The sequence below is a fragment of the Daldinia caldariorum genome (assembly GCF_022478825.1).
Source record: "Daldinia caldariorum strain CBS 122874 unplaced genomic scaffold F4812scaffold_4, whole genome shotgun sequence".
NCBI lineage: Eukaryota > Fungi > Ascomycota > Sordariomycetes > Xylariales > Hypoxylaceae > Daldinia > Daldinia caldariorum.
The window spans coordinates 414,065-436,045 of NW_025953040.1; the positions used below are offsets into that span (position 1 = coordinate 414,065).

At 52.0% G+C, this 21,981-nt stretch overlaps 5 protein-coding genes and 1 non-coding gene across 6 annotated transcripts; 1 reads left to right on the forward strand and 5 right to left on the reverse strand.

Annotated features, from left to right (window-relative positions):
• Positions 1 to 392: 392 nt before the first annotated feature.
• Positions 393 to 5,720, forward strand: F4812DRAFT_457119 (FH2-domain-containing protein; the record flags this gene model as incomplete). Its single annotated transcript, XM_047937114.1, has 2 exons — positions 393 to 4,062; positions 4,117 to 5,720. 2 exons carry the CDS (start codon positions 393 to 395, stop codon positions 5,718 to 5,720), a joined length of 5,274 nt encoding a protein of 1,757 aa, XP_047792032.1.
• Positions 5,721 to 6,942: 1,222 nt separating this feature from the next.
• On the reverse strand, positions 6,943 to 7,065 carry F4812DRAFT_t61. The gene has a single exon. It is a non-coding gene; the product is annotated as a tRNA-Asn (tRNA).
• A 362-nt stretch (positions 7,066 to 7,427) lies between these two features.
• F4812DRAFT_457120 (putative FMN dependent dehydrogenase) lies at positions 7,428 to 9,074 on the reverse strand (the record flags this gene model as incomplete). Its single annotated transcript, XM_047937115.1, has 2 exons — positions 7,428 to 8,112; positions 8,305 to 9,074. 2 exons carry the CDS (start codon positions 9,072 to 9,074, stop codon positions 7,428 to 7,430), a joined length of 1,455 nt encoding a protein of 484 aa, XP_047792033.1.
• Positions 9,075 to 9,445: 371 nt separating this feature from the next.
• Positions 9,446 to 16,296, reverse strand: F4812DRAFT_420110 (Sec23-binding domain of Sec16-domain-containing protein). The gene is made up of 3 exons (XM_047933412.1): positions 16,143 to 16,296; positions 10,600 to 15,888; positions 9,446 to 10,545 (listed from the first exon to the last, which is right to left on the reverse strand). The coding sequence occupies exons 2-3, from the start codon at positions 15,806 to 15,808 to the stop codon at positions 9,977 to 9,979; spliced, it is 5,778 nt and encodes a 1,925-aa protein (XP_047792034.1). The 5' UTR covers positions 15,809 to 15,888; positions 16,143 to 16,296; the 3' UTR covers positions 9,446 to 9,976.
• A 1,167-nt stretch (positions 16,297 to 17,463) lies between these two features.
• Positions 17,464 to 19,084, reverse strand: F4812DRAFT_457122 (FAD dependent oxidoreductase; the record flags this gene model as incomplete). The annotated part of the gene is made up of 3 exons (XM_047937116.1): positions 17,464 to 17,730; positions 17,827 to 18,758; positions 18,838 to 19,084. The coding sequence occupies 3 exons, from the start codon at positions 19,082 to 19,084 to the stop codon at positions 17,464 to 17,466; spliced, it is 1,446 nt and encodes a 481-aa protein (XP_047792035.1).
• Positions 19,085 to 20,232: 1,148 nt separating this feature from the next.
• F4812DRAFT_420112 (domain of Kin17 curved DNA-binding protein-domain-containing protein) lies at positions 20,233 to 21,919 on the reverse strand. Its single transcript, XM_047933413.1, has one exon. It carries the CDS (start codon positions 21,672 to 21,674, stop codon positions 20,562 to 20,564), a length of 1,113 nt encoding a protein of 370 aa, XP_047792036.1. The 5' UTR covers positions 21,675 to 21,919; the 3' UTR covers positions 20,233 to 20,561.
• Between the last annotated feature and the right edge of the window lie 62 nt (positions 21,920 to 21,981).

A 21,981-nucleotide genomic window follows, 5' to 3' on the forward strand; every position in this document is an offset into this window, starting at 1 on the left:
TTCAGTGCGCATTTCTCGTTTCCCAAACTCCTGTCACTGAATTCGTCAGAAATTACCCATGCATTTTGTTTGCAATGCTTGAACCTAAAAAATCATGCTAATACTACTACGCTTCAATGCAGGCCTTCGTCCGATCCTAGATCTGCAATTTCAACTTGTATATTCCTTTCAAACGCCATAATCTTCGCCGGAGAACACGATGCAACTCATCCAATATCTTCAGCATCCAATACACTGACGGCACGAACCCGATATCTCCATAGGTTTCGACTGCTTCATTCGCCTCCCCTCGAACGTCGGATCGAAACGTTCCATTTTGGCGTAAATACATAATTGATAGAAAGCGACTAAAGTAACGGCGTTCAAGAGCGCCCTCTCCGCCCTACGCAGCCATGTCGTCTGGTGGTAAGGGCTTCTTCTCTAGGAGTAAACATAGGAGTGATAAAAGACACACCGGCAGCGAAGAAGGTCGATACCTCGGCTCGGATCATGACTCTTTGTCGCGTACTTCTCGACATGTTAGGGACTCGTCGATAGTATCGCTCGACCGACCCAGCTCTCCTGAAACCGGCGTCAACCCTAACGCCGGTGTAATTACCGCCATCCCCTACGACAGTACGCATGCTGATCAACGAAGTCCAATACCCATTGAATACCTCCCTCGAAATGAGCAGGCGCCCGTGCGCCAGAATCTTATACCTCAGCCCCATCACTTAAATAAAGGCACCGGTGATTTCCATCAGTATCCATCTTTCGATACAGCCTCGATTGTAAGCGTTGCTAGTTCTCAGCACTCGGTTCAGCGCCCCAGCACTGGTCACGGCAACGGCAACAATCCGAACGTCACGATGGCGTCTACTGGTCGGCAACCGCAATTCCACCAGTGGGGCCCGTCTTCGGGAGGTTCCCCAACGCCTCGGGCGAGTACGGCTTCTTCTACGCAGAACAACGGCTACGGCGGCTACAGCGGCTACAACGAAAGGTGGGATTCTCTACCAGGTTATGGCATGTCCGGCGTCGCCAGAACATCTAGACAAAGCGATCAATCCAGCGTATTTTCAGCAGGTAACGGAAGACCCCCTACTAATTCCACGAATATGCGCTCATCCAGAATAGCGCTGCCTAGTGCTACCTCCCAGAGTTCCATCGCGTCGCAACCTTCGAGTAGAGATTCGCACCGCGTGACTAAACCTTCAGGGCATCCGGTATTTCCACCCGGGAGCGCAGAAGGGTTCCCACTCACCAGACCGGACGACGATAGGGTTACGGAACAGATGTTTTTGGAGCTGATGAAGAAGCGAGGATGGCATAACCTTCCGGAACAGGCAAGACGACAGATGCAGGCGTATCCGTCGTCCAAGAAATGGACACTCATCTATCAGGATCGTCTAACAGAACTACAGGGAGAGCAAAAGAGGAGGCAGCAGGCGGCGAAGACAGGAGTATATCCAAGCAGCGTTGATGTCGCCGCATCCTCTGACGAAGAGGGATCTCCCGAATGGTACGTGCGGAAGGTTATGGATAATACCTTAGATTTGAAAGGTTTGGGCAGCCTCGAGGTCAATTTACGAACTCAGCAGATCGGTTGGGTGAAGCGATTCATTGAATGTCAAGGGCAGGTCGCTCTCACCAACGTCCTGTTGAAGATCAATCGGAAAAGCGCGGTTGGACCTGCTGCTCCTACCGACGTAAAAGCAAGCGACAAGAGCCTCGATAAGGAATATGATATTCTAAAATGTCTTAAAGCGTTACTCAACAACAAATATGGCGCCGATGATGCGCTCGCCCATCAGCAGGTAGTCGTGGCCCTCGTCACATCGCTCATTTCACCGAGACTTACGACACGAAAACTTGTCAGCGATGTATTATCCTTCCTATGCCACTGGGACAGTGGCGAGGGTCACATAAAGGTGATCCAGGCGATGGATGTAGTGAAGAATCAACAAAACGAAAATGGACGCTTCGACTCCTGGATGCGACTTGTGGAGGTTACCGTAGACGGGCGAGGGAAGATGGGCAGTCTTGTCGGAGCCAGCGACGAAGTCCGCAGCGGCGGTATCGGCATGGAGAATCTTTTGATGGAATACGCAGTTGCCACGCTCATCCTCGTCAACTCGATCATCGATGCCCCCGAGAATGACCTCCAGCTACGCATGCATATCAGGGCGCAGTTCGGTGCTTGTGGGATCAAGCGGATCCTCACAAAGATGGAGGCGTTCCAATATGACTTGATAGACAAGCAGGTCGAGCGGTTCCGAACAAATGAGGCTATAGACTATGAGGATATGCTCGAGCGGGAGAACAGTAGCATGAAGGACAGCGTCGAAGGCGAGGTTAAGGACCTCAACGATCCGACCCAGATCGTAGACGCCATTCAGCAGCGACTTCAAGGCTCCAAGACGCATGATTACTTCATATCGGCATTGCAGCACCTGCTTCTGATCCGAGATAACGACGGGGAAGAACGGTTGCGTATGTTTCAGCTCGTTGACTCGATGCTAAGCTATGTGGCTATGGATCGGCGTTTGCCGAACATGGACCTCAAGCAAAGCTTGAACTTCACTGTGCAGAGTCTCTTAGATAAGCTACACACGGATTCTGAGGCCAGACAAGCTCTAGATGAGGCCTTGGAGGCCCGGCAGATCGCCGATGCTGCCATGGCAGAACGGGATGAGATGAGAGCTCAGTTAGAATTAGGTGCGGATGGTCTTGTTGCTAAGCTACAGAAACAATTAGATGAGCAAGCCCGCTTCATTGAAGCCCAGAAGCGTCAAGCAGATAGTCTTAAGGCTGAGATCGAGAACATGCAGACGGTGCGTGCTAAGGAAGCGCAGCGGTACGAGTTAGAAACTAGAGAGCTTTATCTTATGCTCAGGGATGCTCAAGACGTGGCCGCCTCCCAGGCTGTCAAGGGCAACGCCGGAGGCAAAATGGGCGACGAAGACCCGGCTAGAATGCAAGGTATTTTGGATCGAGAAAAGCTTATGGACCGGCTTGCTATGCAGCTCGAACGGCAAAAGACCCAATACAAACTCGAGGGTAGAGTCTGGGGCGATACTATTGGTCCTTCAGATCGCTTGCGTGCTCTACGTGAGGAAATGGAAGGCTATGCAGAGAGCTACCCTGAAGCGCCGGAAGGTGCAGGACTCCCGTCGTCTGGTATGCTTGGGACAGTCAATAGACACACAAGATTGTCCAGGAAGCCCGTCAGCTCGGCAGGACAACATGTCTCTAGCGCTGACGAAGGTGTTACCGAAGGTGAAGACGATATCGTATACGAGAAGCCAAGAGTCGTTGAAATCAGAAGGCCGGTTATGGATCCCAAGCAGGCCGCTAGCCTTATGTCAGAGATCCAATCGAAGAGGAGGGATGAAATCAGTGACTCCGAAGATGGCGCGACGACCGGTCCTTCTCACCCAAGCCTTGAGACACCTATCACTCCGGGAGAAGTTGAACCGCCCAAAATTCAAGTTAGCGATACGGCTGCTCCACCCCCTCCACCTCCTCCCCCGATGCCCGGTCAAATTCCCGGAGCACCACCGCCACCGCCTCCTCCGCCCCCACCTCCATTGCCCGGCCAGATTCCGGGAGCCGCTCCTCCACCCCCGCCTCCTCCGCCACCTCCCCCGATGCCAGGGATGCTGTCGCCCTCATCTGCAGGTGGTCCACCTCCTCCGCCTCCGCCGCCTCCTATGCCAGGTGCTGTTGGAGGAATGCCTCCTCCTCCTCCGCCAATGCCTGGTGCCATGTCCGGCCACTTCCTCTCTGCGCAAAATAACTTTGGGCCGGCTCCTACAATCGGTCTCCCTGTTGTCAGGCCGAAGAGGAAGCTCAAGGCCCTCCACTGGGACAAGGTTGACACGCCTGAAACCAGTCACTGGGCAGCGCACGCACCATCCGCAGAAGCAAGAGAAGAGAAGTATGCTGAGCTTAGCAAGAAGGGTATCCTTGATGAGGTTGAGAAGCTATTCATGGCTAAAGAGATCAAGAAGCTTGGTGTTGGTAGCTCTAAGAAAGACGACAAGAAGCAGATTATCTCTAGCGACCTTCGGAAAGCTTATGGTAAGCTCCTCTCCATATTAGGGCTGATATTCACGAAATGCTAACTTATTCTAGAAATTGCCTTTGCCAAATTTTCACAGTTTTCTGTAGAAAAGATCGTCCAAATGATCATTCAGTGCGACAAGGAAATTCTTGACAACCCTGTTGTCATGGATTTCCTCCTAAAGGATGATCTATGCAATATTCCGGATAACACTGCGAAGCTTATGGCGCCATATAGCAAAGATTGGACTGGTCCAGAAGCTAGCAAGGAAAATCGTGAACAGGATCCGGAAGAACTCACCAGGCAAGATCAAATCTACTTGTACACCGCTTTTGAACTACACCATTATTGGAAGAGCAGAATACGTGCGCTGGCCTTGACGAGGAGCTACGAGGCAGACTACGACGAGATCAACGAGAAGATTCGTCAAGTCGTGTCAGTGTCAGAGGCATTACGAGACTCGGTCTCTTTGATGAATGTGCTCGGTTTGATTCTGGATATTGGAAATTACATGAATGACGCCAACAAGCAAGCGCGAGGTTTCAAACTCAGTTCGCTCGCCCGCTTGGGTATGGTGAAGGATGACAAGAACCAGTCGACGCTCGCTGATCTCGTGGAGCGTATCGTTCGCAACCAGTATCCCGAATGGGAGGGTTTCACATCCGATATTCAAGCCGTCATCACCGCTCAGAAGATCAATATCGAACAACTACAAGCAGACGCTAAGAAATACGTGGATAACATTCGTAACATACAGAGGTCACTAGACAGCGGCAACCTCAGCGACCCTAAGAAGTTCCATCCTCAGGACCGTGTCTCGCAAGTCGTCCAGCGGTGTATGAAGGATGCTCGTCGAAAAGCAGAACAGATGTCTTTGTACCTGGAAGAGATGGTCCGCACATACGATGACATTATGGTTTTCTATGGCGAAGATCCGAAGGATGAAAATGCCCGCCGTGACTTCTTCGCCAAGTTAGCCACCTTCTTGCAAGAGTGGAAGAAGAGCAGAGAGAAAAACGTACAATACGAGGAGACGAGACGTAGAAACGAAGCCAGCATGAAACGAAAGCATGGTCAGCTCAGGGTCACGGGAGCCGTCGAGAGCGGTCCGCCATCGCCAGCTTCTGCTGGTGCAATGGACTCGCTTCTAGAGAAGTTACGCGCTGCGGCGCCGCAAACGAGAGATCAAAGAGACCGAAGAAGGCGTGCACGTCTCAAGGATCGTCATCAAGTCCGCATCGCGTCGGGCCAGAAAATACCCGACCTCAACGAGATACCAGAGGCCGAAGCCAATCTCAACAAGGAGACCATCAACGGTGCTGCGGATCCCGATAATAACCCTATTAGCCCGGATTTCCCTTCCCCTAGCGAAGCTCCTCCAGCGGCTGAAGATGGGGAGGATGGTCTAGCCCACAGAGCTGCAATGCTGTTGCAAGATATGAGAAGCGGTGATGGAGCAGATGATAATGATCCGGAGAAGAGAGATAGCCTGAGGAAATCGGCGGCGGAGGAAAGGAGGGCTAGACGACGGCGGCTAAAGGGCGGCTCCGGTCAGAACTCCAGTACTACCGAAGCGGATGAGGGAGCCAAAGCATCCGCACCCGAAGCAACTATACCGGAAGAAACCCCTGCTGAAGTCACCGCGGAAGTAGAAAAGGACACTGAGAAGTCTTGAATGGAACCCCACCACTTTTATTCATCCAACTAATACGATATATAATGTCTACGATATATTACGCAGCCAACCCTGAGAGAATTCTGTCTAGAGCACCGACAGCCGGATTTGCGAGGCTACTATAAAGCAATTCAGAACCGAGGCTCATGTACGATTAAAGGCCGGATAATAAATCTTGTCATATAATTCCCGGTTCTGGAACCGGCACCTCCGTTTGACAAAGACTTTTGACGCATATAAGCAAACCCCACTATTCGATTCCATCACATCACTGCACTTGCGCCACAGGCGAATTTACAACCTCGTTCATCTTCGATAGGTGTGTATTAATTTTACACTTGGCTTGGCGGCAAATTGGACCAGGCTATCAGAGAAGGGGGGGCTATTAGAGGTGCGAAGGAAGAGAGAGACAGGGCCAGACCAGGCCAGAATTTCCTTTGTCAGCGGAGGAAAAAGGAGAGGAGGGAGGGCGGAGTTCTTAGGACCGACCGGCCGAACCTTTCTCTCTCATGTCAGAAGATATGGGCGTGTTTATAAAGACCGATGAAGGTTTTTACCTTACTTAGGTAGTTGGAAGAGAGCAAGGGAGAGGGGGGAAGCGTGAGAGAAAACGGGACGTACATAAGCATAGTATATTACCTAGGTTTGTAGTTGTAGGCTCTACGATCAAGGGATATCTTAATAATTTTGCTTATTGAGCTGTCTAGTAACTGTACCTTAGTGTGAGATGGGTGATGATGGTGATTTTACGACGCTGGGTGTTGATATACTTGTAAGCTTGTTCGGTTTGGTTGAGCTTCTTGCTGCGCAGGATGCTTGAACATTGAGCGAACTGGAAATATAGTAAGTAATGCTGGTAACTAATTTTATAAGTGGACACTAGCAGATCTGAAGATAGGGGTGGGAGTGAGACTTGGACTGCTATTGCGATATACTTGCCTCGCTGCCCAGTATCAAGTATAGCAATGAACTTGACTTCCCCTGAGAGATTTAAGAAATAATATTTATAAGCCTGACATATTAAACCACTAAGACCTATTACACTATAGCAATGAGACAACTTCATAATATCACCAACGCCATTACCCAGTGCATCCATCCCACCAGGAGAACTTCGCCTTGCAATATGATTCCGCGGAACTGGCTGGCTAGTTCACCACAGCTGGGGTTTGGGGAAAAGGGAAAATGGATATTGAAGCAAAATAGAGAAGAGCAAAAAGATTAGCCCGGGTGGGATTTGAACCCACGTCTTTCCAACCTCGACCTCTCATCTGAGTACTATTTTTTTTGTTTTTCCTTCAGAAGCGCGTAATGATGGAATGTGCTACCACTGCACCACCAGGCTGTTTGTTATTGGGAGGTCCGAAATGGGGAATCATATGTAGCTGGCCCGGGTTGGGTTTAGGCACCCCCTATTTCTGCCTATTCGTTACGATGTTACTTGCACTGCACCCCTTAAACGTCGAAGAGGTCTGCATTATTATTGTTTGAAGACTACCTATACTTAGGACATGTTATATTATACCTCTGTAAAGTCAAGTATCACAATATAAATATATTTTCTAGCTAGCCTTAAGCGCATGAAGCTATTTCCTCACTTTTTCCCAATCTGAAATCCACCCCTATTCCACGTCCCCCCTTTTTTTATACATAAATCCCTATCCAACCAACCACTCACCCACTCACAGCACACACACACACACACATTTAAAACAGTTCATCCTCCTTAACCAGCACGCTCTCATTTAAATCCTCCTTCCCCACGGACTTTATCCCCGACAGATGCAGCGTGAGCTCCAGATCCCCCAGCAAGCTCCGCAGCACGTGCGCGACCCCCTCCTCGCCGCCGAGCACCAGCCCGTACACGAACGGCCGGCCGACCAGACACATGTCCGCGCCGAGGGCCAGCGCTTTCGCGACGTCCACGCCGCTGCGGATCCCGGAGTCGAAGAGAACCTGGACCTTTCTTTTCTTCTTGCTATCTCCTTTCTGCCCTCCATCTCCGCTGGTTTCCGCGTTAACAGCTTCGACGGCCCGCGCAACGCCCCTCAGCGTCCCCAGCGAGCTCGCCGCGCCGTCGGCCTGGCGCCCGCCGTGGTTGCTCACGACGACGCCGTCGACGAGCCCCGAGGCGGCGATCGCGCGCGCGTCCGCCGCGCTCTGGATGCCCTTGAGCACGATCGGCCCGTCCCAGTGCTCCCGCAGGAAGGCCACGTCGGACAGCGCGTGCGTCGTCCCGGGGAAGATCGTGCGCGTCCACTCGGCCGCCGCGGCCCCCAGCTTCTGCGTCACGGACAGCCCGTTGTGCTTCCGCTGGAAGTGCGCTTGGAACACCGGGTCCGACAGCCCGATGGCCACGCCCACTTGGTCCGAGCGCAGGAACGGGTTGTATCTGCCGAGCTAGCTGTCAGGAAACTAGCTGCTGCTGATAACTTCTTTTATTATAGTAACGAACTATGGCTAATGATATAAAGGTAAAGGTAAGAAGAAGAAATAGGGGTGATGGTGTATAGTATATACTGCATATAAGGTATATAACCACGAATAAAGAACCAAAAAAAGGGGGGGGATTCAACAAACTCACCCATTATCCATATCGCCAGGCTTCCACCCCAAGATAGACGTATCCAGCGTAACCACCAACACGCTATACCCAGCCTTCTTGGCGCGCAGCAGCAGCGACGCTGTGATATCGTCGTGCTCCCTCGCCGGCCAGTACAGCTGGAACCACCTCTCCGCCTTTGGTTTTCCGTTTCCGTTTCCTTTCTCCCCTCCTTCCTGCTCTTGCTCCACTCCCGAATCATTCGCCCTCGCCACGTCCTCGATGCTGGCACTACTCGCCGTGCTCAGTATAAACGGGACCCGCTCCCGCGCCGCCGCTCGCGCAGTCGCCAGCTCCCCGTCCGGGTTCATGATCTTCTGGACGCCGACGGGCGCGCAGGCGATGGGGAACGGAAGCAGCTGCTCGCGGCCGAAGAGGCGGACGGAAAGACGCGGGAACACGTCTCCCTTTTTCCCCACGTCCTTCTCCTCGCCGCCACCACGAGGAGACGACGTCATGCCCCCCCCTAGTTCCAGCCGCCGCGGCACGATCGACCACCTCCCGAACGCCTCCCGGTTCTTGCGCGCCGACTCCCCCGTCCCGGCGCACCCCAGCACGTACCCCCTCGTCTCGGCCGACATACGCTCGGCGGCCAGCGGCTCCCACTCCAGCGGCTTGAAGGTGAAGGGCGGCCGCTGGTACCGCAGGCCCTGCTGGTAGACCTGGGCCTCGTACGCGAGGGGGTCCGGGTCCGAGTACTTCTCCGTGTTCGGGCGGGTAGTGCTGCTGCTGGGGAGGGGTTGGGACGTCATGTTGTGTTGTAAGTCTGTATGAGGTAGGCTGTTCTTTTTTTTTTTTTTTTCTTACCTTGGGAAGAGTACTTGAGGCACCTTGGGAGAAAAGAAAAGGGGATAAAAAGGAAAAAGAAGAAGAAGAAGAAGCAGCGGCTTCAGTCTACTAGAATACAGAGACCTAACCTACCTGTCTACTAATACACCTCGTCGGCACCGTTAGCCGAGAGCGCGTCATCAGTACGAACATCGCAGCGCCAGTTTTTATGCTCGGGCCTACGCTGTCATGATGACATCTAATGAGAGGGAGAAAGGATCAATGTCATAGGCGAATCATTGTAATAGTTGTCGATGTAGAGGTAAGGTTACTTACTGTACATGGTCTACTGACATTAGAAGTATAAGTACATACTATACATGTTATCATGGGACAACCCATGGGAAGCACATACAAACTATCCTTATTCCCGACACCAACCCTTCAACCCTTCAAAACTTCATATACGGTATCACATTCTCTCATTTCTAATTATTACCTTAACCCTCCCAAGTACTAGGTCAGGTAATTGGGTACCTAAGGGGGGTTAAGTGAATCTATAGGACATATCCAAAGCGTACCTAGTAAAGAAGCAAACCCAGAAACGGAAACATCATCCATTCTTTCTCTCAGCACACATACTAACCTAAAATTAGTCCCGGTCGTCGTTTTATTACAAGAAGTTCTAGGTATATATATATATATATAATACAGGCCGGCAGCGCGCGCGCGCACGCGCGTGCTCGAGCTCTGAGTCGTAGCAGATGTGTATTAATGCAAATCTTGCGCCCTGCGCCCGTGCCAATCCGTTTGTCTCTTCCGTTATGCGTGCATGTGTGTATCGCAGTCAATCATTTATAACCATCCAATGAATCTCGTCTCTTCTCTACTTTGCCATGACATCAACATAGCGCCCGCTCTTCTTCGCCTTCTTGGGTCCCTTCCTCGGCCCAGCCGCTCCGAGCAGGTCATCGATGCTGCTTGCGGTACTTAGGCTGGTAGCCGGTCTGCTAGGCGGTGCGCTGGGAGGCCCGCCTGGGGCACTATTAATGCTTTGACCCGAGACGGACCGCGTCATAGGCGGTGCGCCACCGGGGACCGTGAGGTTATCATGAGACATAGCACTTCTTAGGAGGGTAGGTGCAGGTGTAAGCTGAGCACGAGGAGGGCCGGCAGGAGGAGCGGATGTAGATCCCGGTAGTGGGGGAGTACCGTTGCGAGAAGCGGCGCGAGGAGGAGGCGGTGTTGCCGCCTTAACAGGAGTATTCTCTGCTCCTGGTTTCTTGTTGACCCAGCGCTTGAGTTCTGGGTCATATACGAAGCTACTGGCTTCGCCAAGTTTGGCCCTGATGGGCTTATTGGCTGGCTCGAGCGACTCCTTTTTGCTACCACCGCCAAACCAACCTCCGAAGCCCCAGCCTTTCTTAGCTGATTTTGCCTCTGCAGCACGTTTTTCTAAAACATTGTTAGTTCCATATCGACAAGGGATATTGTTATTTTGGTACTCACCCTCTTCTTCGGCAATCTTCCTAACCATCTCCGCATTCTCCCGGTCTATTTCCTCCTTGCTCTTTCCTTGGGGCTTCAAAGCAGGAATGTCATCCTCGTCGTCGTCGAAGAAGCTCTTCTTCTTGGGCTTTGGCTCAGAAGGAGAATCGCCTTCGTCACCAGCTGGACCCGGCTCGTAGGATGGGGGCTCAAAGCTAGATGGTTGGTATGAAGGTGGCTCGTATCCGCCAGATTGACTTTCAGGTTGAGTAGTTGGTGGTTCGTAAGTATTGGTTGATGGTGACTCGTATCCATATGAAGGAGGTTGATAGCCTTGCGTCGCGCTTGTATCATTCGCCGAGATTGCTGGTTTCGGCTCCGTAGGCGAGACTTGCTGGGACTGAGAAACATCGGGATTCGGCGAGGCTTGTGCGCCTCCATACGGGTTGTAACCCGGGAATGAAATTCCGATGCCCCTAGCTTGTGTTGAGTCTGATTCTCGAGAGACTGGTGTATACGGAGATGCTTGTGAGGCAGCTGGGACCGAAGGCTGATATGCCGAGGTAGTTGAATAGTGCGAGGGGGCATAAGGACTTCCGTACGCAGACTGCATATCTGATCCTCGTCTTGCTGGTAGCTCAAAAGAGCTTCGTGTAATCTCGCCCGACGTCCTTTCCATTGAAGACCTAGGTGCTGGGTTGTAAGAAGTGCTGGGGTCGTATGGATTACCCGAAGACTGAGGTGCTCCTGGCGCATAGCGGGAAGCAGTCTTGTTAGCCGGGAGGGTAGGAGATAGATTTCCGTTTCCGTACACATCGAAGTTCGTGACGGATGGGGACCGACTAATTGATGGCGTCCCGCCTGCAAGACGAGCAAACGGACCAGATTCGGCACCGGCCTCGCCCGACGCGGCATTGCCGGAACCCTCGTCATCATCGCCAGCAACGAACTTGTTAAAGCGGCTCCACATGTTGTTAGATACTTGGTCCATCCTAGGCTTCGGGATCCATGAAGACGACTCCTCCTTTGGAGCCTGTTTCAACCTTCTCATAAGGTCATCCACGGCGGAGTCCAGAACAGGGTGGTAGTAAGGTGACCTCTTTGTTTGCGCAGTAATTGCGTTGTATATACCCTCGCAGTATTGTAAGGCCTTATCTCTAAATCCGTATTCAGCGAGAGTCATGGCATGCTGAAGCTTGTAAGCAGCCAAGTGTGGGCAACTTTGTACAGCATTCGAACCACCCGCAAGAGACAGTCCGTACTCGTAGACTTCGCTAAGCTGTAAGGCCTCTGTTTCCTTTGCAAACTGGTCGGCTTGGCGACGATGATCAGCTCCGACCAGGACGAAGTTAACATTCGGGTCATCAAGCCCTCCAAAAACTGCACAATTCCTAGCAAAAATGTAGCAGATATGAGCTGCTTCCGCTCTTCCGTATCCAGAGAGCAAGTTACCAAGTGACCTTAAGGCTTGAGCATCGCCAAAACTCCTGTTGCTGAGTATTAAGCCAAGTGTCTCGCGCCATTTATCGAGACCCGCCAGTGCATCTTGAGTTGCACCAACGGCAGCTGAAGTAGATATAAGCTGAAGGCCAGCCCGCGCATGAACCGGGACTAATTCGTCTACCGACTCCTCAAAGTTACCTGACAGAACGCCATAAAGAGCAGCGAGCGACTCGTTTCCATGTCCCGGATGGTTCACCTCCTTCTTGATAAATTCTTGCGCCACCTTTTTGTATAATTCCGGGCTTTGCATCGTGTTTGAAATAAGCATCGCGTGACCCCAAAGCCTCTTATCCACCGCGGCCCAGACGGCCTTCTCCCGGTCGCCGGACAACAGATGGTGCCGGATCTGCTCGACGGTCGTAGAATCGACAGCGTCCGCTTGCATAGTGGTTACAGTTGAAGAAATCCCTGTCAAATCAGCTCCGGTGGAAATCGCAGCTGCAAGCTCTGGATTATTGGTGTCGAGACCAGGCGAGATGACTTCTCTGACAGCTTTTTCTACTGTGGGATTTCCTTCGAGTAGACCGTCATTTTCAACGAAAACACGTAGGATCTTCCACAATAGTACCCGCTCGACAGCTCTCTTATCCTCATGCGAAACGTGGTGTAAGAACGAAAGGTTTGGGAGGCTCCTTTCCAGGGTGTCAATACCAGCCGTCAACCACGCTACAGTTTCTTTCTTCCTCGACTTGCCCCTCAAAGGCCCTGGGAATTTGGCTAGTCGCTCCTCCAGCGGTTGAAGATCCTTCATATGTCGTACCTTCACCTCACCCGGGCTACGTACAATCATTGGAAGCGCTTGACTTATACCATACCGAGGGACGTCTTTCGGGAAAGAGGTCACAACCGTACCTCCCACGCCCCATGTGAAGACAGGACAGCCTTGCCATCTCCTCAGGGGATCTTGTTCCCGACCGTCCGTTGGCGGGACAAGATTGAGATGCTGAGACATGCCCCGAGCTCTAGTAGTTGGCCGAACAGCCTCCGTATGTTGTATCTCTCGTGGAGAAGAAGCACCTTGCACAGACGACGGTCGAGGGACAGGATCAACTAGTCTTGTTCCAGCCCGGTTTCCATATAGAGCCCCAGGCGATTGGGTTTGGGATCGAGGTGGTGGCACGAAGTTGACCTCCTTGTGCGGCGCAGATGCAGGAGACATTGGCACATAGTTCGATACCGCTCTCTTAGGGGGGGATATCGGGTTATAAGCAGGAGAGCCGAGAGGTGGGGGTGTAGCCCTAGGCTGTCTTGGGCTATACCTCGATTCGGACGGAGCCTTGGGCGCAACTGGCGGAGATTGTAGCAGGGATTGATCCTCTTCAACCTCTTGAGTTGGTGGTAAAGAGGGCACTCTTGTGAGGCGAGGCTCATATTGAGATGAGCTGCTTCGACGTTCAGATGTGCCTTCGCCGGCCATAGGACTCGGTACCGACTTATCACGCGAGACTTCAAAGTGAGAGTGGGCAAGGGGACTCGAGGTTCGCGGTTGGTGTGCGAGCATCTGAGGTGGAACAGCCGCGTATGCACCGCTACCTGACCGTACTAAGGGCGGAGCGGGAGAATAACGACTAGAGACAGGCGGTGGGACTCCATTTGCTACCGACAGTTGAGGCGGCGCGGGAGAGTATCTTGAGGTCGCGGCAGGCGGAGCACTTGGCGCAGGTAGCGAATTAGATGGAATTGGGGCGTAAGGGTTAACACGTTCTGGCGCAACCAACGAAGCAATACCAGCTGGTTGCTCTTGGGGGGAAAATGGAGGTTGCGAAGTGGGTGATGTTAAAGGGGGGCCGTGTGGCGGCTGCCCACGCGGACTTAGCTGAGGTGACGCAGAAAGGTGACTTAGTCGCGATGCTGGTCGAGGCTTCGACGTTATAGGCAAATCCTCGAAGAAGCCAGATTTGGATTTTAACTGAGGAGTAGACCTCTGAGATGCCGTCGCTGCCGGTGGTACTTGGCTTGAGTGGCTTGAACTAGGAGGTGATAAACTCGCGTTCGAGCCTCCCGTCGGTGGTGGCTGAGCATACATGCTCGCACTTCTCGGGGGAGCAGCGGGAGGTCCAAGAGACGCATTATTTGCTGGCGGAAGCTGCTGCATACTTGTCCGCTTCTTCGGTTTGACAACTTCCATCGGAAGGTCATATGGTGAGGTATATCCACCCTTGGCCTTATCAGCAAAACTTTGAGCTTTAGGTACGGCTGGCTTAGGTGGTGGCGCAAATCCACCCATTGTCGGAGGAGGAGCCGAGGCCGGGTAGGCATAGGCAGGAAGTTGCGGCGACTGCATTTGACCCACGACTGGGGCAGGTGCATAAGGGTTAGAATTCAACTGCGTCGGATGCTGGAAGATATCAGGGGTATAACGGCCATTGAAGCCCGCTGGCTGAGGCTGCGCGGCTGTAGTAGGTTGAGATACCGACACCGCCGGTGCAGCTGGCGGCTGCTCGACCGTATCTTCGAGGAACCCTTCATCATCACTTCCAAAGATATCTGCTGGATCAAGCTCTTTGGTCTCGGCAGTTGAATCTAGTAGGAAATCCTCGTCGTCGTCAAAAGCAGCCGCCCACTTCGCGTCAATATCCGCAGCGTCGGGTTGAGTTTCAGCTCCCACCTTTGGGTTGGTCTCGGAATCACCGTTCGCGACATGCTGTACAGGCGTGTCTGAGTTCACTGGCTCTTCGGGCGTTGCATCCTTAACAGGAGATGGGAGCTCTGAGTTTGACTCTTCTACTGTCGCTGGGTCTGCGACTTGTCCCATTACCATAGCCGTAGATTTCCTTTGTAAGGTGTGCTCGAGACTAGCATCTCCTTCTAGATGGGATGTACTCGTAGGTACTTGGCTGAAAAAGTCGTCGCCCCCTTCATCATCCTGCGCGAAGGCATCCTGAAGACCCGGAGCTGGAGACTTGTGATGGCTTTCTATATCATGCTGTTCATTCTGCGGAATTAACGGTAACCCCTCTTCGAATCGAGCGTCTGATTCCTCCTCTGAAGCGCCCACAATCTCCCCGCCAACATATTGCTGCGACGAGCCTCCTGTTGCGCCAGCCTCGTCGTCAACGTCTTGATCTTCGCCAAGAGTGTCCGGCAATGCAGACTGTACAATTGGGTGAACATCTAAATCGTCCTCCTCCAAATCATGCAGTATATCTTGAGCTTGATTTGAAGGGGGTGGATGATCGAATTCGCCCTCGGGTTCATCCTCTCTTTGGGGTATCGCAGGAAATGAGTTTGTCCTCTCGCTCGGTGGCATGAACTTGAAAGGGTCTGTGTCCGATCGCTGCAAGCTCAACTCGCTCTCGTCGTCATCATTAAAGCTCACCTCGTGAGACACGGTACGCGCAAACGAATTTTTACTAGAATGTTTGGCCGCGTTACTCGTCCGAGTAGATTCGGCTTGGGCAAGCTCTTGTTCGTAGTCGGGTACAACAGCATCATCGGCACCTTGCGCAGTAGCAGATGGTGAATGCCCGGAAAGATCCCATGCGTTATCCCCAGCGTCATCATGATTAAATTGGTCTAAAAACGCGCTATCGCTTTGCCGGTCAGGCTTGTGTCCTTCTTCTATTACTTCGTTATTCGGTATATCCTGAGCCGAGTGCTCATTTGCGTATTCGTCATGGGCATTCACTTCTTGATTTTGAGTCTCGTCACGCTCTGGTATTTTGTTGGTATCGTTATTAGTGTGTGGCATCATAGCCGGATGCCACGTCGCACTTGGAGCATCCATCTCGGTGTACAATGATCGCGAACTAGATAAGCATGGAAATGGAAAGGCCCCCCGGAAGATAGAAGAATTAGGAAACGATACTGCGAAAGTTAGTCGAGCAGCTCACGATAGTATCGATAGTATCGTGTCATCAATTAGGTACAAAACGGGATCGCATGTCGCATGCCAGATGCCAGATGCCAGATGCCAGACACTAAACACCAAACTAAGTCGATAGGGGCAAACAGTGCGATGTAAACCGCAGTATATAAATAATTAGGTCGGATAGCAAGGGAAACGGATGAATCGCGCGACTCACACCCAAGAAAAAAAAATCAAAAAAGAACAAACTCACTTATACAAGAACAACTAATAAAACGTTGATTCTGGACTCGTTACAAGCTAGCCCCCATGATCATTTTAGAGGAGCAATTCTCGTTATTGCTTATTTGCATTCCTTAAGAAGAAATTGGGAGAAGGAAAAATGGGAAAGTTGAGGCAAAGTGGCAGATCCACAAAGAGGTTACCTTGAACTTTACCTTGGTGGTGGTAGGTATACATATGATAACCCTGGGTACATCGCTATCGTCCGTTTGAGGCCGTGTTCTTTCGTTCAATGATCCATGTAATCCATGTACCCATACAAGCTTACACTATTATGTCTGTACCTATGCATCTGTATGCCAAAGGTACTAAATGCATAGGTAGCACAAACCCGCGCTAAGAGGTACCTGGGTTAGCGGGACAGCGGAATAAATGACATAACCGCGAGGGAATATGGAATCTTTTTAAAAAAGACATGTCCGCTACCCTAGGTAGGTACCTAAGGTAGTCGGTGTAATTTATCCGACAAGTCAGCTCACGCCGAATACTCGATTAATCGAATCCATGACCAAATCCAGCTTATACCTCTCAAGTTCGGGATGCACTACCTATATCACCATCTTACCGGTGGGCAATAAAATCAATTACCTATTCTTATTTGATATAGGTACCTAGGTATCCATGGATATGAATTTCTCAATACCTAAGGCGGAGACGAAGTACTTGTACCTGTATAGCCAAATCTTGGTAGGCGAGTACCTTATGTACATATAACCCTTACGTACACCACATCTGACTGACACACATAAATTTTATGGAACTTGACGTAAAGCACCGGGCAGAACGGGTCCCTGATTCCGTGCCTGCACCGGTCTTGCATTGCTTCGATTCCTTGCTTTTTATGATTGGTCAGGTCACACAGGTGGAGTTCTATAGTGTAAAGCTTCAATGCCCAATTAACACTGTACATCGCAATACATACATAGTAGTAAGGTCCAGCCCCTGGAAGCTTTATTTTTAGATTGCCAATCCTTTAAACACGGTCCGCTCCGATATCCGACTTTCCAAGTCTCCGGTTCGGGTCTCTGGTTCGTCAAGCATAACTGTTATCTTCTCTTAAACGGCTCTTTACCATGTAGATCTTAATCGCCAGACTATCCAACAGGCAGTAAAATTCAAGACGAACAATAGACAATACGACACGACGAGTGAACAGGACAATTATAAAGAGTTATATAGAGAAGCTTCTATTCCAACTAATCACAACCCCAAAGCTACCTACCTAACCCCTTGCTCCCCCTGTCTCCGTGCCGCAAGAATATATTAATCCCCAGACATCCCATCCCCTTCCATCAAAACTTCAGATAGATATCCGCCCGCGCCCTCCCCGCGGTAGGAGCCGCGACCAGGTCGGAAATCCTCCGGAGCCGCTCCGCACTCGTCTCGTAGAGAGCCGGCACCCCGGTCTCCGAGAAGGCGCGGCCGTCCCGGATCATCTCGGCCACCCCTTTCGCGCACAGCAGCACGTTCGGCATCCCGTGCCCGTTGAAGCCCGCGCAGATGTACTGCCCCGGCTTCGACGGGACGTGGCCGACGTGCGGCGCGTCGTCTGCGGAGTACTGTATGTAATGAATGGGACATAAGTGTGTCAGTCTGGATCTATCAGAGGTGGTTATAGTACAACAAAAAAAAATGAAAAGAAATGAAGCACTCACGCCCATAATCCCCGTCCAAATACTCTCCGTCTCAGCCCTCCCCTCCCACCCCGTAAACGTCCTCGCCGCCCACCCGTCGAAATACGGCACCGTGGCCTCGATCAGCGTCGAGTCGTCGTAGTTCCTATACCACTCCTCCCTCTCGTCGATAAACACGCTCTTCCCGCCTCCCACCAAAATACTCCCGTCCGCGCGCAGGCCATAGTACGAATCAACCGTATTCGGGCTCTCCATCTCCAGCCCGGCCGAGCCCAACGGTATATTGTTGCTGCTGCTGCTACTGCTACTACTGTTATCCGTAGCAGCAGCCACCCCGTCCCGCGCAACAACAACCCGACACACCGCCCCCCGCGCTGCGTAAATCGCCTCGTCGTACTCGGGCAGCAGCCCCGCCGTATACGCATTCGTCGCGAAAACGACCGTCCGCGCCCTCGTCGGCCCCCGCGCCGTCGCCACCGTCCAATACCCGTCCCCATCCAGCGCCTCCGAAACGCCGTGCACCATGGTCCTCGTCTGCAGGTTAACCGCCCCGTCTTTCGCGACTACCGCCTCTTCCAGCAGGTGCATGACGAGCTTGTACGGCCAGACCACGTGCGCCGGGTACGTGAACGCGACGCGGGCGCCGCGGACCCCCGACGCGCGCTCCGCCTCCCGCGGGTCCAGGTGCGCCGCCACGCGCCCCAGCGTCGGGCAGTCCAGCTTCGCCATCGCGTCCCACAGCTTCCGGATCTTGGCGGCTTCGGCCGCGTCCACGAAGACGTCGCCGGTCGTCACGGCCCGCAGGTCGCAGTCGATGTTGTCCTCGCGGACGAGCGCCTCGAGGGCCCGCGCGTTGGCCTCTTCGAACAGCGCCGCTTGGTTCGCGGCCTCGAGGCCGTGCGCTTGCATGCACGCCGCGAGGCCGACGAACAGGTCCGGCCGGATGTGTCCGCCTAGTAAGTATTAGGCTAGTCAGTTGAAAAATCATGGACGAAGTAGGTGTTGTAAGTAAGTATAGTAGGTCGGACTCACCGTTTCGACCAGAGGCCCCTGAACAAGCCTCCCGAGCTTCCAAGATGGTGATGCTCGGCCTCGGCTTGTTATCGGGGTGATCTTTAAGCAAATAGTGCGCTATAGCCGCGCCCGCGAACCCGGCGCCGATGATCACGATGTCCTGCTTCTCGGGGAGCTCGGGCGTGCTGCGGTGGGAGTCGAGGTGGTGTAGCTGGGTTCGCCAGTACGGGACCGTGGCGTTCTCGACGGGGAATGGGCCGGACATGGTGGTGATGAGCATTGAGGTATATTGGTATTAAAACTAGAAGTAGAAGTATGACCTTGGTCTATAGATAACTAGGTATATAGCAATCTTGATATCACGAACAGGTTGTAGAACTCGATTACTTGCTCTCCTGGTGAAGCCTTTCTTATACTTGATTCCTTAACCCCATCGTGATGATGAGAAATGTGTTTGCTCGGTGCGAATGAGTCACTTCTAGAAGCCGTCGTCATCAGATGCGCAAGAGGTCAGTATACCGAGATAGTCTAACCTCAGAAGCTCTGAACAATAGTGGTTTAGATTATGTCAGGAGGTAGATGTACTATAGGTTGTGTAACAGCAATGCGTAGACTATACAGCATTGTCAGTATACTGCAACATTCTTCCCATTTCCTACTAGTCTGTCTACCAATCTATCATCATCATCGTCATCATCACGATCACCATGCTTCCAATGTTGGAGTTTTCACAAGCGACATGCGATTAATCGCAGCGTGCGTAAGCCACTCCATAGTCCTAGACCCAATGCTGCTCTTACAACCAGCTGTATAGACGCACGTAAAGATACGTAGACGTATTCCTACACCTGCGTTGTCCAACAATGACTCTACTACTATACTATACCCCAGACCGCATGGTAGTGTGGTGATTATTAACTGTATAACCGTTCCCTTTCCCCTCTCCAGACGTACGTAGCGTATATTCCCTCGTGGTATACATTAGGCTCTTGGCGCGATGACGATACATTGCCCATCCCATGTCTCTTCTTATCACAGCAAACAAGACTCCTTCGAGCGACCGTAAACAACACCTCACCGCTTCCTCAGGCCTAACAACTTTTCCGGCAGGAGGTTAAGCTATAAGCCGAGAAATAGAAAAAAGAAAAGAAAAGAAAAAGGGCGGCCGGTTGCGAATGTGACGTTGTAACAAGGAAGCGGGTTCTCCTCCATCCTTTCGTCTCCTCTCCCTCTCCAAGATTGGAGCCTCAAATCGCATCATACATGAGCGATGACGCGGCGCACTTTTCGGCCCACGTAAGGCTCCCCCCCCGCGATGAGATGTACGCAATTGCAGCCTTACGCTTCTTATCGCAGAATTAAGAAGAGAAAAGAAAAAAAGAGGAAAAAGAAAATTGAGATATAACTTGTATGTTGGTTGAACATGAAGAAATATTGTATTGTATTCGTTCACGTACATACAAAACTAGAATTCTTCTTAAGTCCTGATCGATGGAGATCACCAAAACAATACCTTCCCCAATACGATTACCTCAACAAAAATATACAAGTCGCCATGGAGAGAAACCCTCCTCCCAGCATGCCAAATTTCCATGCTTTAGGTCCTTATGCTTATACCCCTAATCAATCCCCAAAATCAATGGTATACCTTAGGTACCTCCCCAACGCCTATCGCAATGCCATCACCTAAAAAGCAGCAAGTCCTAATCCTTTCCCTCGTCAATATTCCACCCCAACATCACTTAATTCCTTTGGCGCTTATTCGAAAAGCCCTCTCTACCCCCGGAACTCTCGCGCGCTCTCTTCCGCTCGATCTCTTCTTTCATGATGCGCTCCGCCTCGCTCATCTTCTTCGGCTCCCCGAAGGCCGACAGCGCCTTCTTGGGCGCTCCCGAGGCCAGCGCGTTCTTGGGCGCTCCCGAGGCCAGCGCGTTCTTCTTCGCGGCCGCGAAGACGTTCTTGGGCTGCGGCTTGGCTGCCATCTTGAGTGAAATCGGCGCGGGAGCAGGGGCAGTAGTAGCAGTAGCAGTAGCAGTAGCAGTAGCAGGCTTCTCGGTTGTAGTTGTAGTACTAGTTGTATTAGTAGTACTGGTCTGACTCGGCGGGGTTGTTGATCCGTCTTTCGATGGCGACGCTAACGTCTCCGAAGTAGAAGATTTCTCCGGAGACGCGCTTGATTCCGGTTGAGAGGTAGCAGCAGCAGGCTTTATGCCGAAGGAGAGTTTGATTTTTTCCCCTTCTTGTCTCTTGAGTTCTTTGCCTTCCGTATGATCCGCCTCGTCCTCGTCTTGCTTTTGCTCGCCCGCCTCGCGCCTCGCGCGCTTGATCTGCTCCCTGATCATCATCTGCTCGCGCTCCTCGTCGCCCTTATCCTGCATCTCCTTCCTGCGCACGGCCTCCTTCCTGCGCAGGGCTTCGGGGGAGTCGTCGACCCACGCGATGTGGATGCCCTTTTCGTTCTCCTCGACCCGGCAGATGCCCTCCCGGCCCAGGTACTTGGCGAACTCGGTGAGGGAGTGCCACTTGGTGGCGTTCATGTGGACGTGCTCCTTGTTGGCGATGTAGTTTTGGTAGAAGTGGTTGATTTGCACCTGCTTCTCGCCGTGCGACGTCCGCAGCAGCTGCAGGAAGTCCTTCAGGAACTGGTTGCTGAACTCGTCGATGTACTTCTTGGGGTCCTCGCCCACGAGCAGCATCTTCCTCGTGTGCGACTCGCTCTGCGTGTGCATCTTGAACGCGTTCGCGTCTCGGCACTGCTTTTCGCATATTTGGCAATACCATCGAAGTCGCTGTAGTCCCTTGGACTTCATCTTATTGCTAAGATATTTCGTTGATCCGACTTCTGCTTTCGGCATTTTGGCGGTGTTTATATAGCCTGAGCTGAGGTCGTCGAAATCTAAATATATGTTCGAATTGCCGGGCGAGGGAAAGAAGTTCGTAGTCGAGAGGAATATTATTTTGCGATGGTGATGGTGATGGTTGTTGATAATGAATTCGTTAGCATCTAATCGGTACCTAATCGCGATGTTGATAGGGATTAGTAGTAGAAAGGTTTAATGTGGCGCTGTAAACTGTACGAAGTAACTTGTTGACTTTATCGATAAAGTTTACCCCTGCTGCCCTATTACATCAACTGGGTGGTGCCGAAAGTCGGCAACCGTC

Bases quoted from the DNA above. Each gene is read 5' to 3' on its own strand.
- F4812DRAFT_420110 (XM_047933412.1), bottom strand. From the start codon at position 15,808: ATGGATGCTCCAAGTGCGACGTGGCATCCGGCTATGATGCCACACACT. The intron at 10,546-10,599 runs GTGAGTACCAAA...ACAATGTTTTAG, and splicing joins GAAGATTGCCGAAGAAGAGG to AAAAACGTGCTGCAGAGGCA.
- F4812DRAFT_420112 (XM_047933413.1), bottom strand. From the start codon at position 21,674: ATGCCGAAAGCAGAAGTCGGATCAACGAAATATCTTAGCAATAAGATG.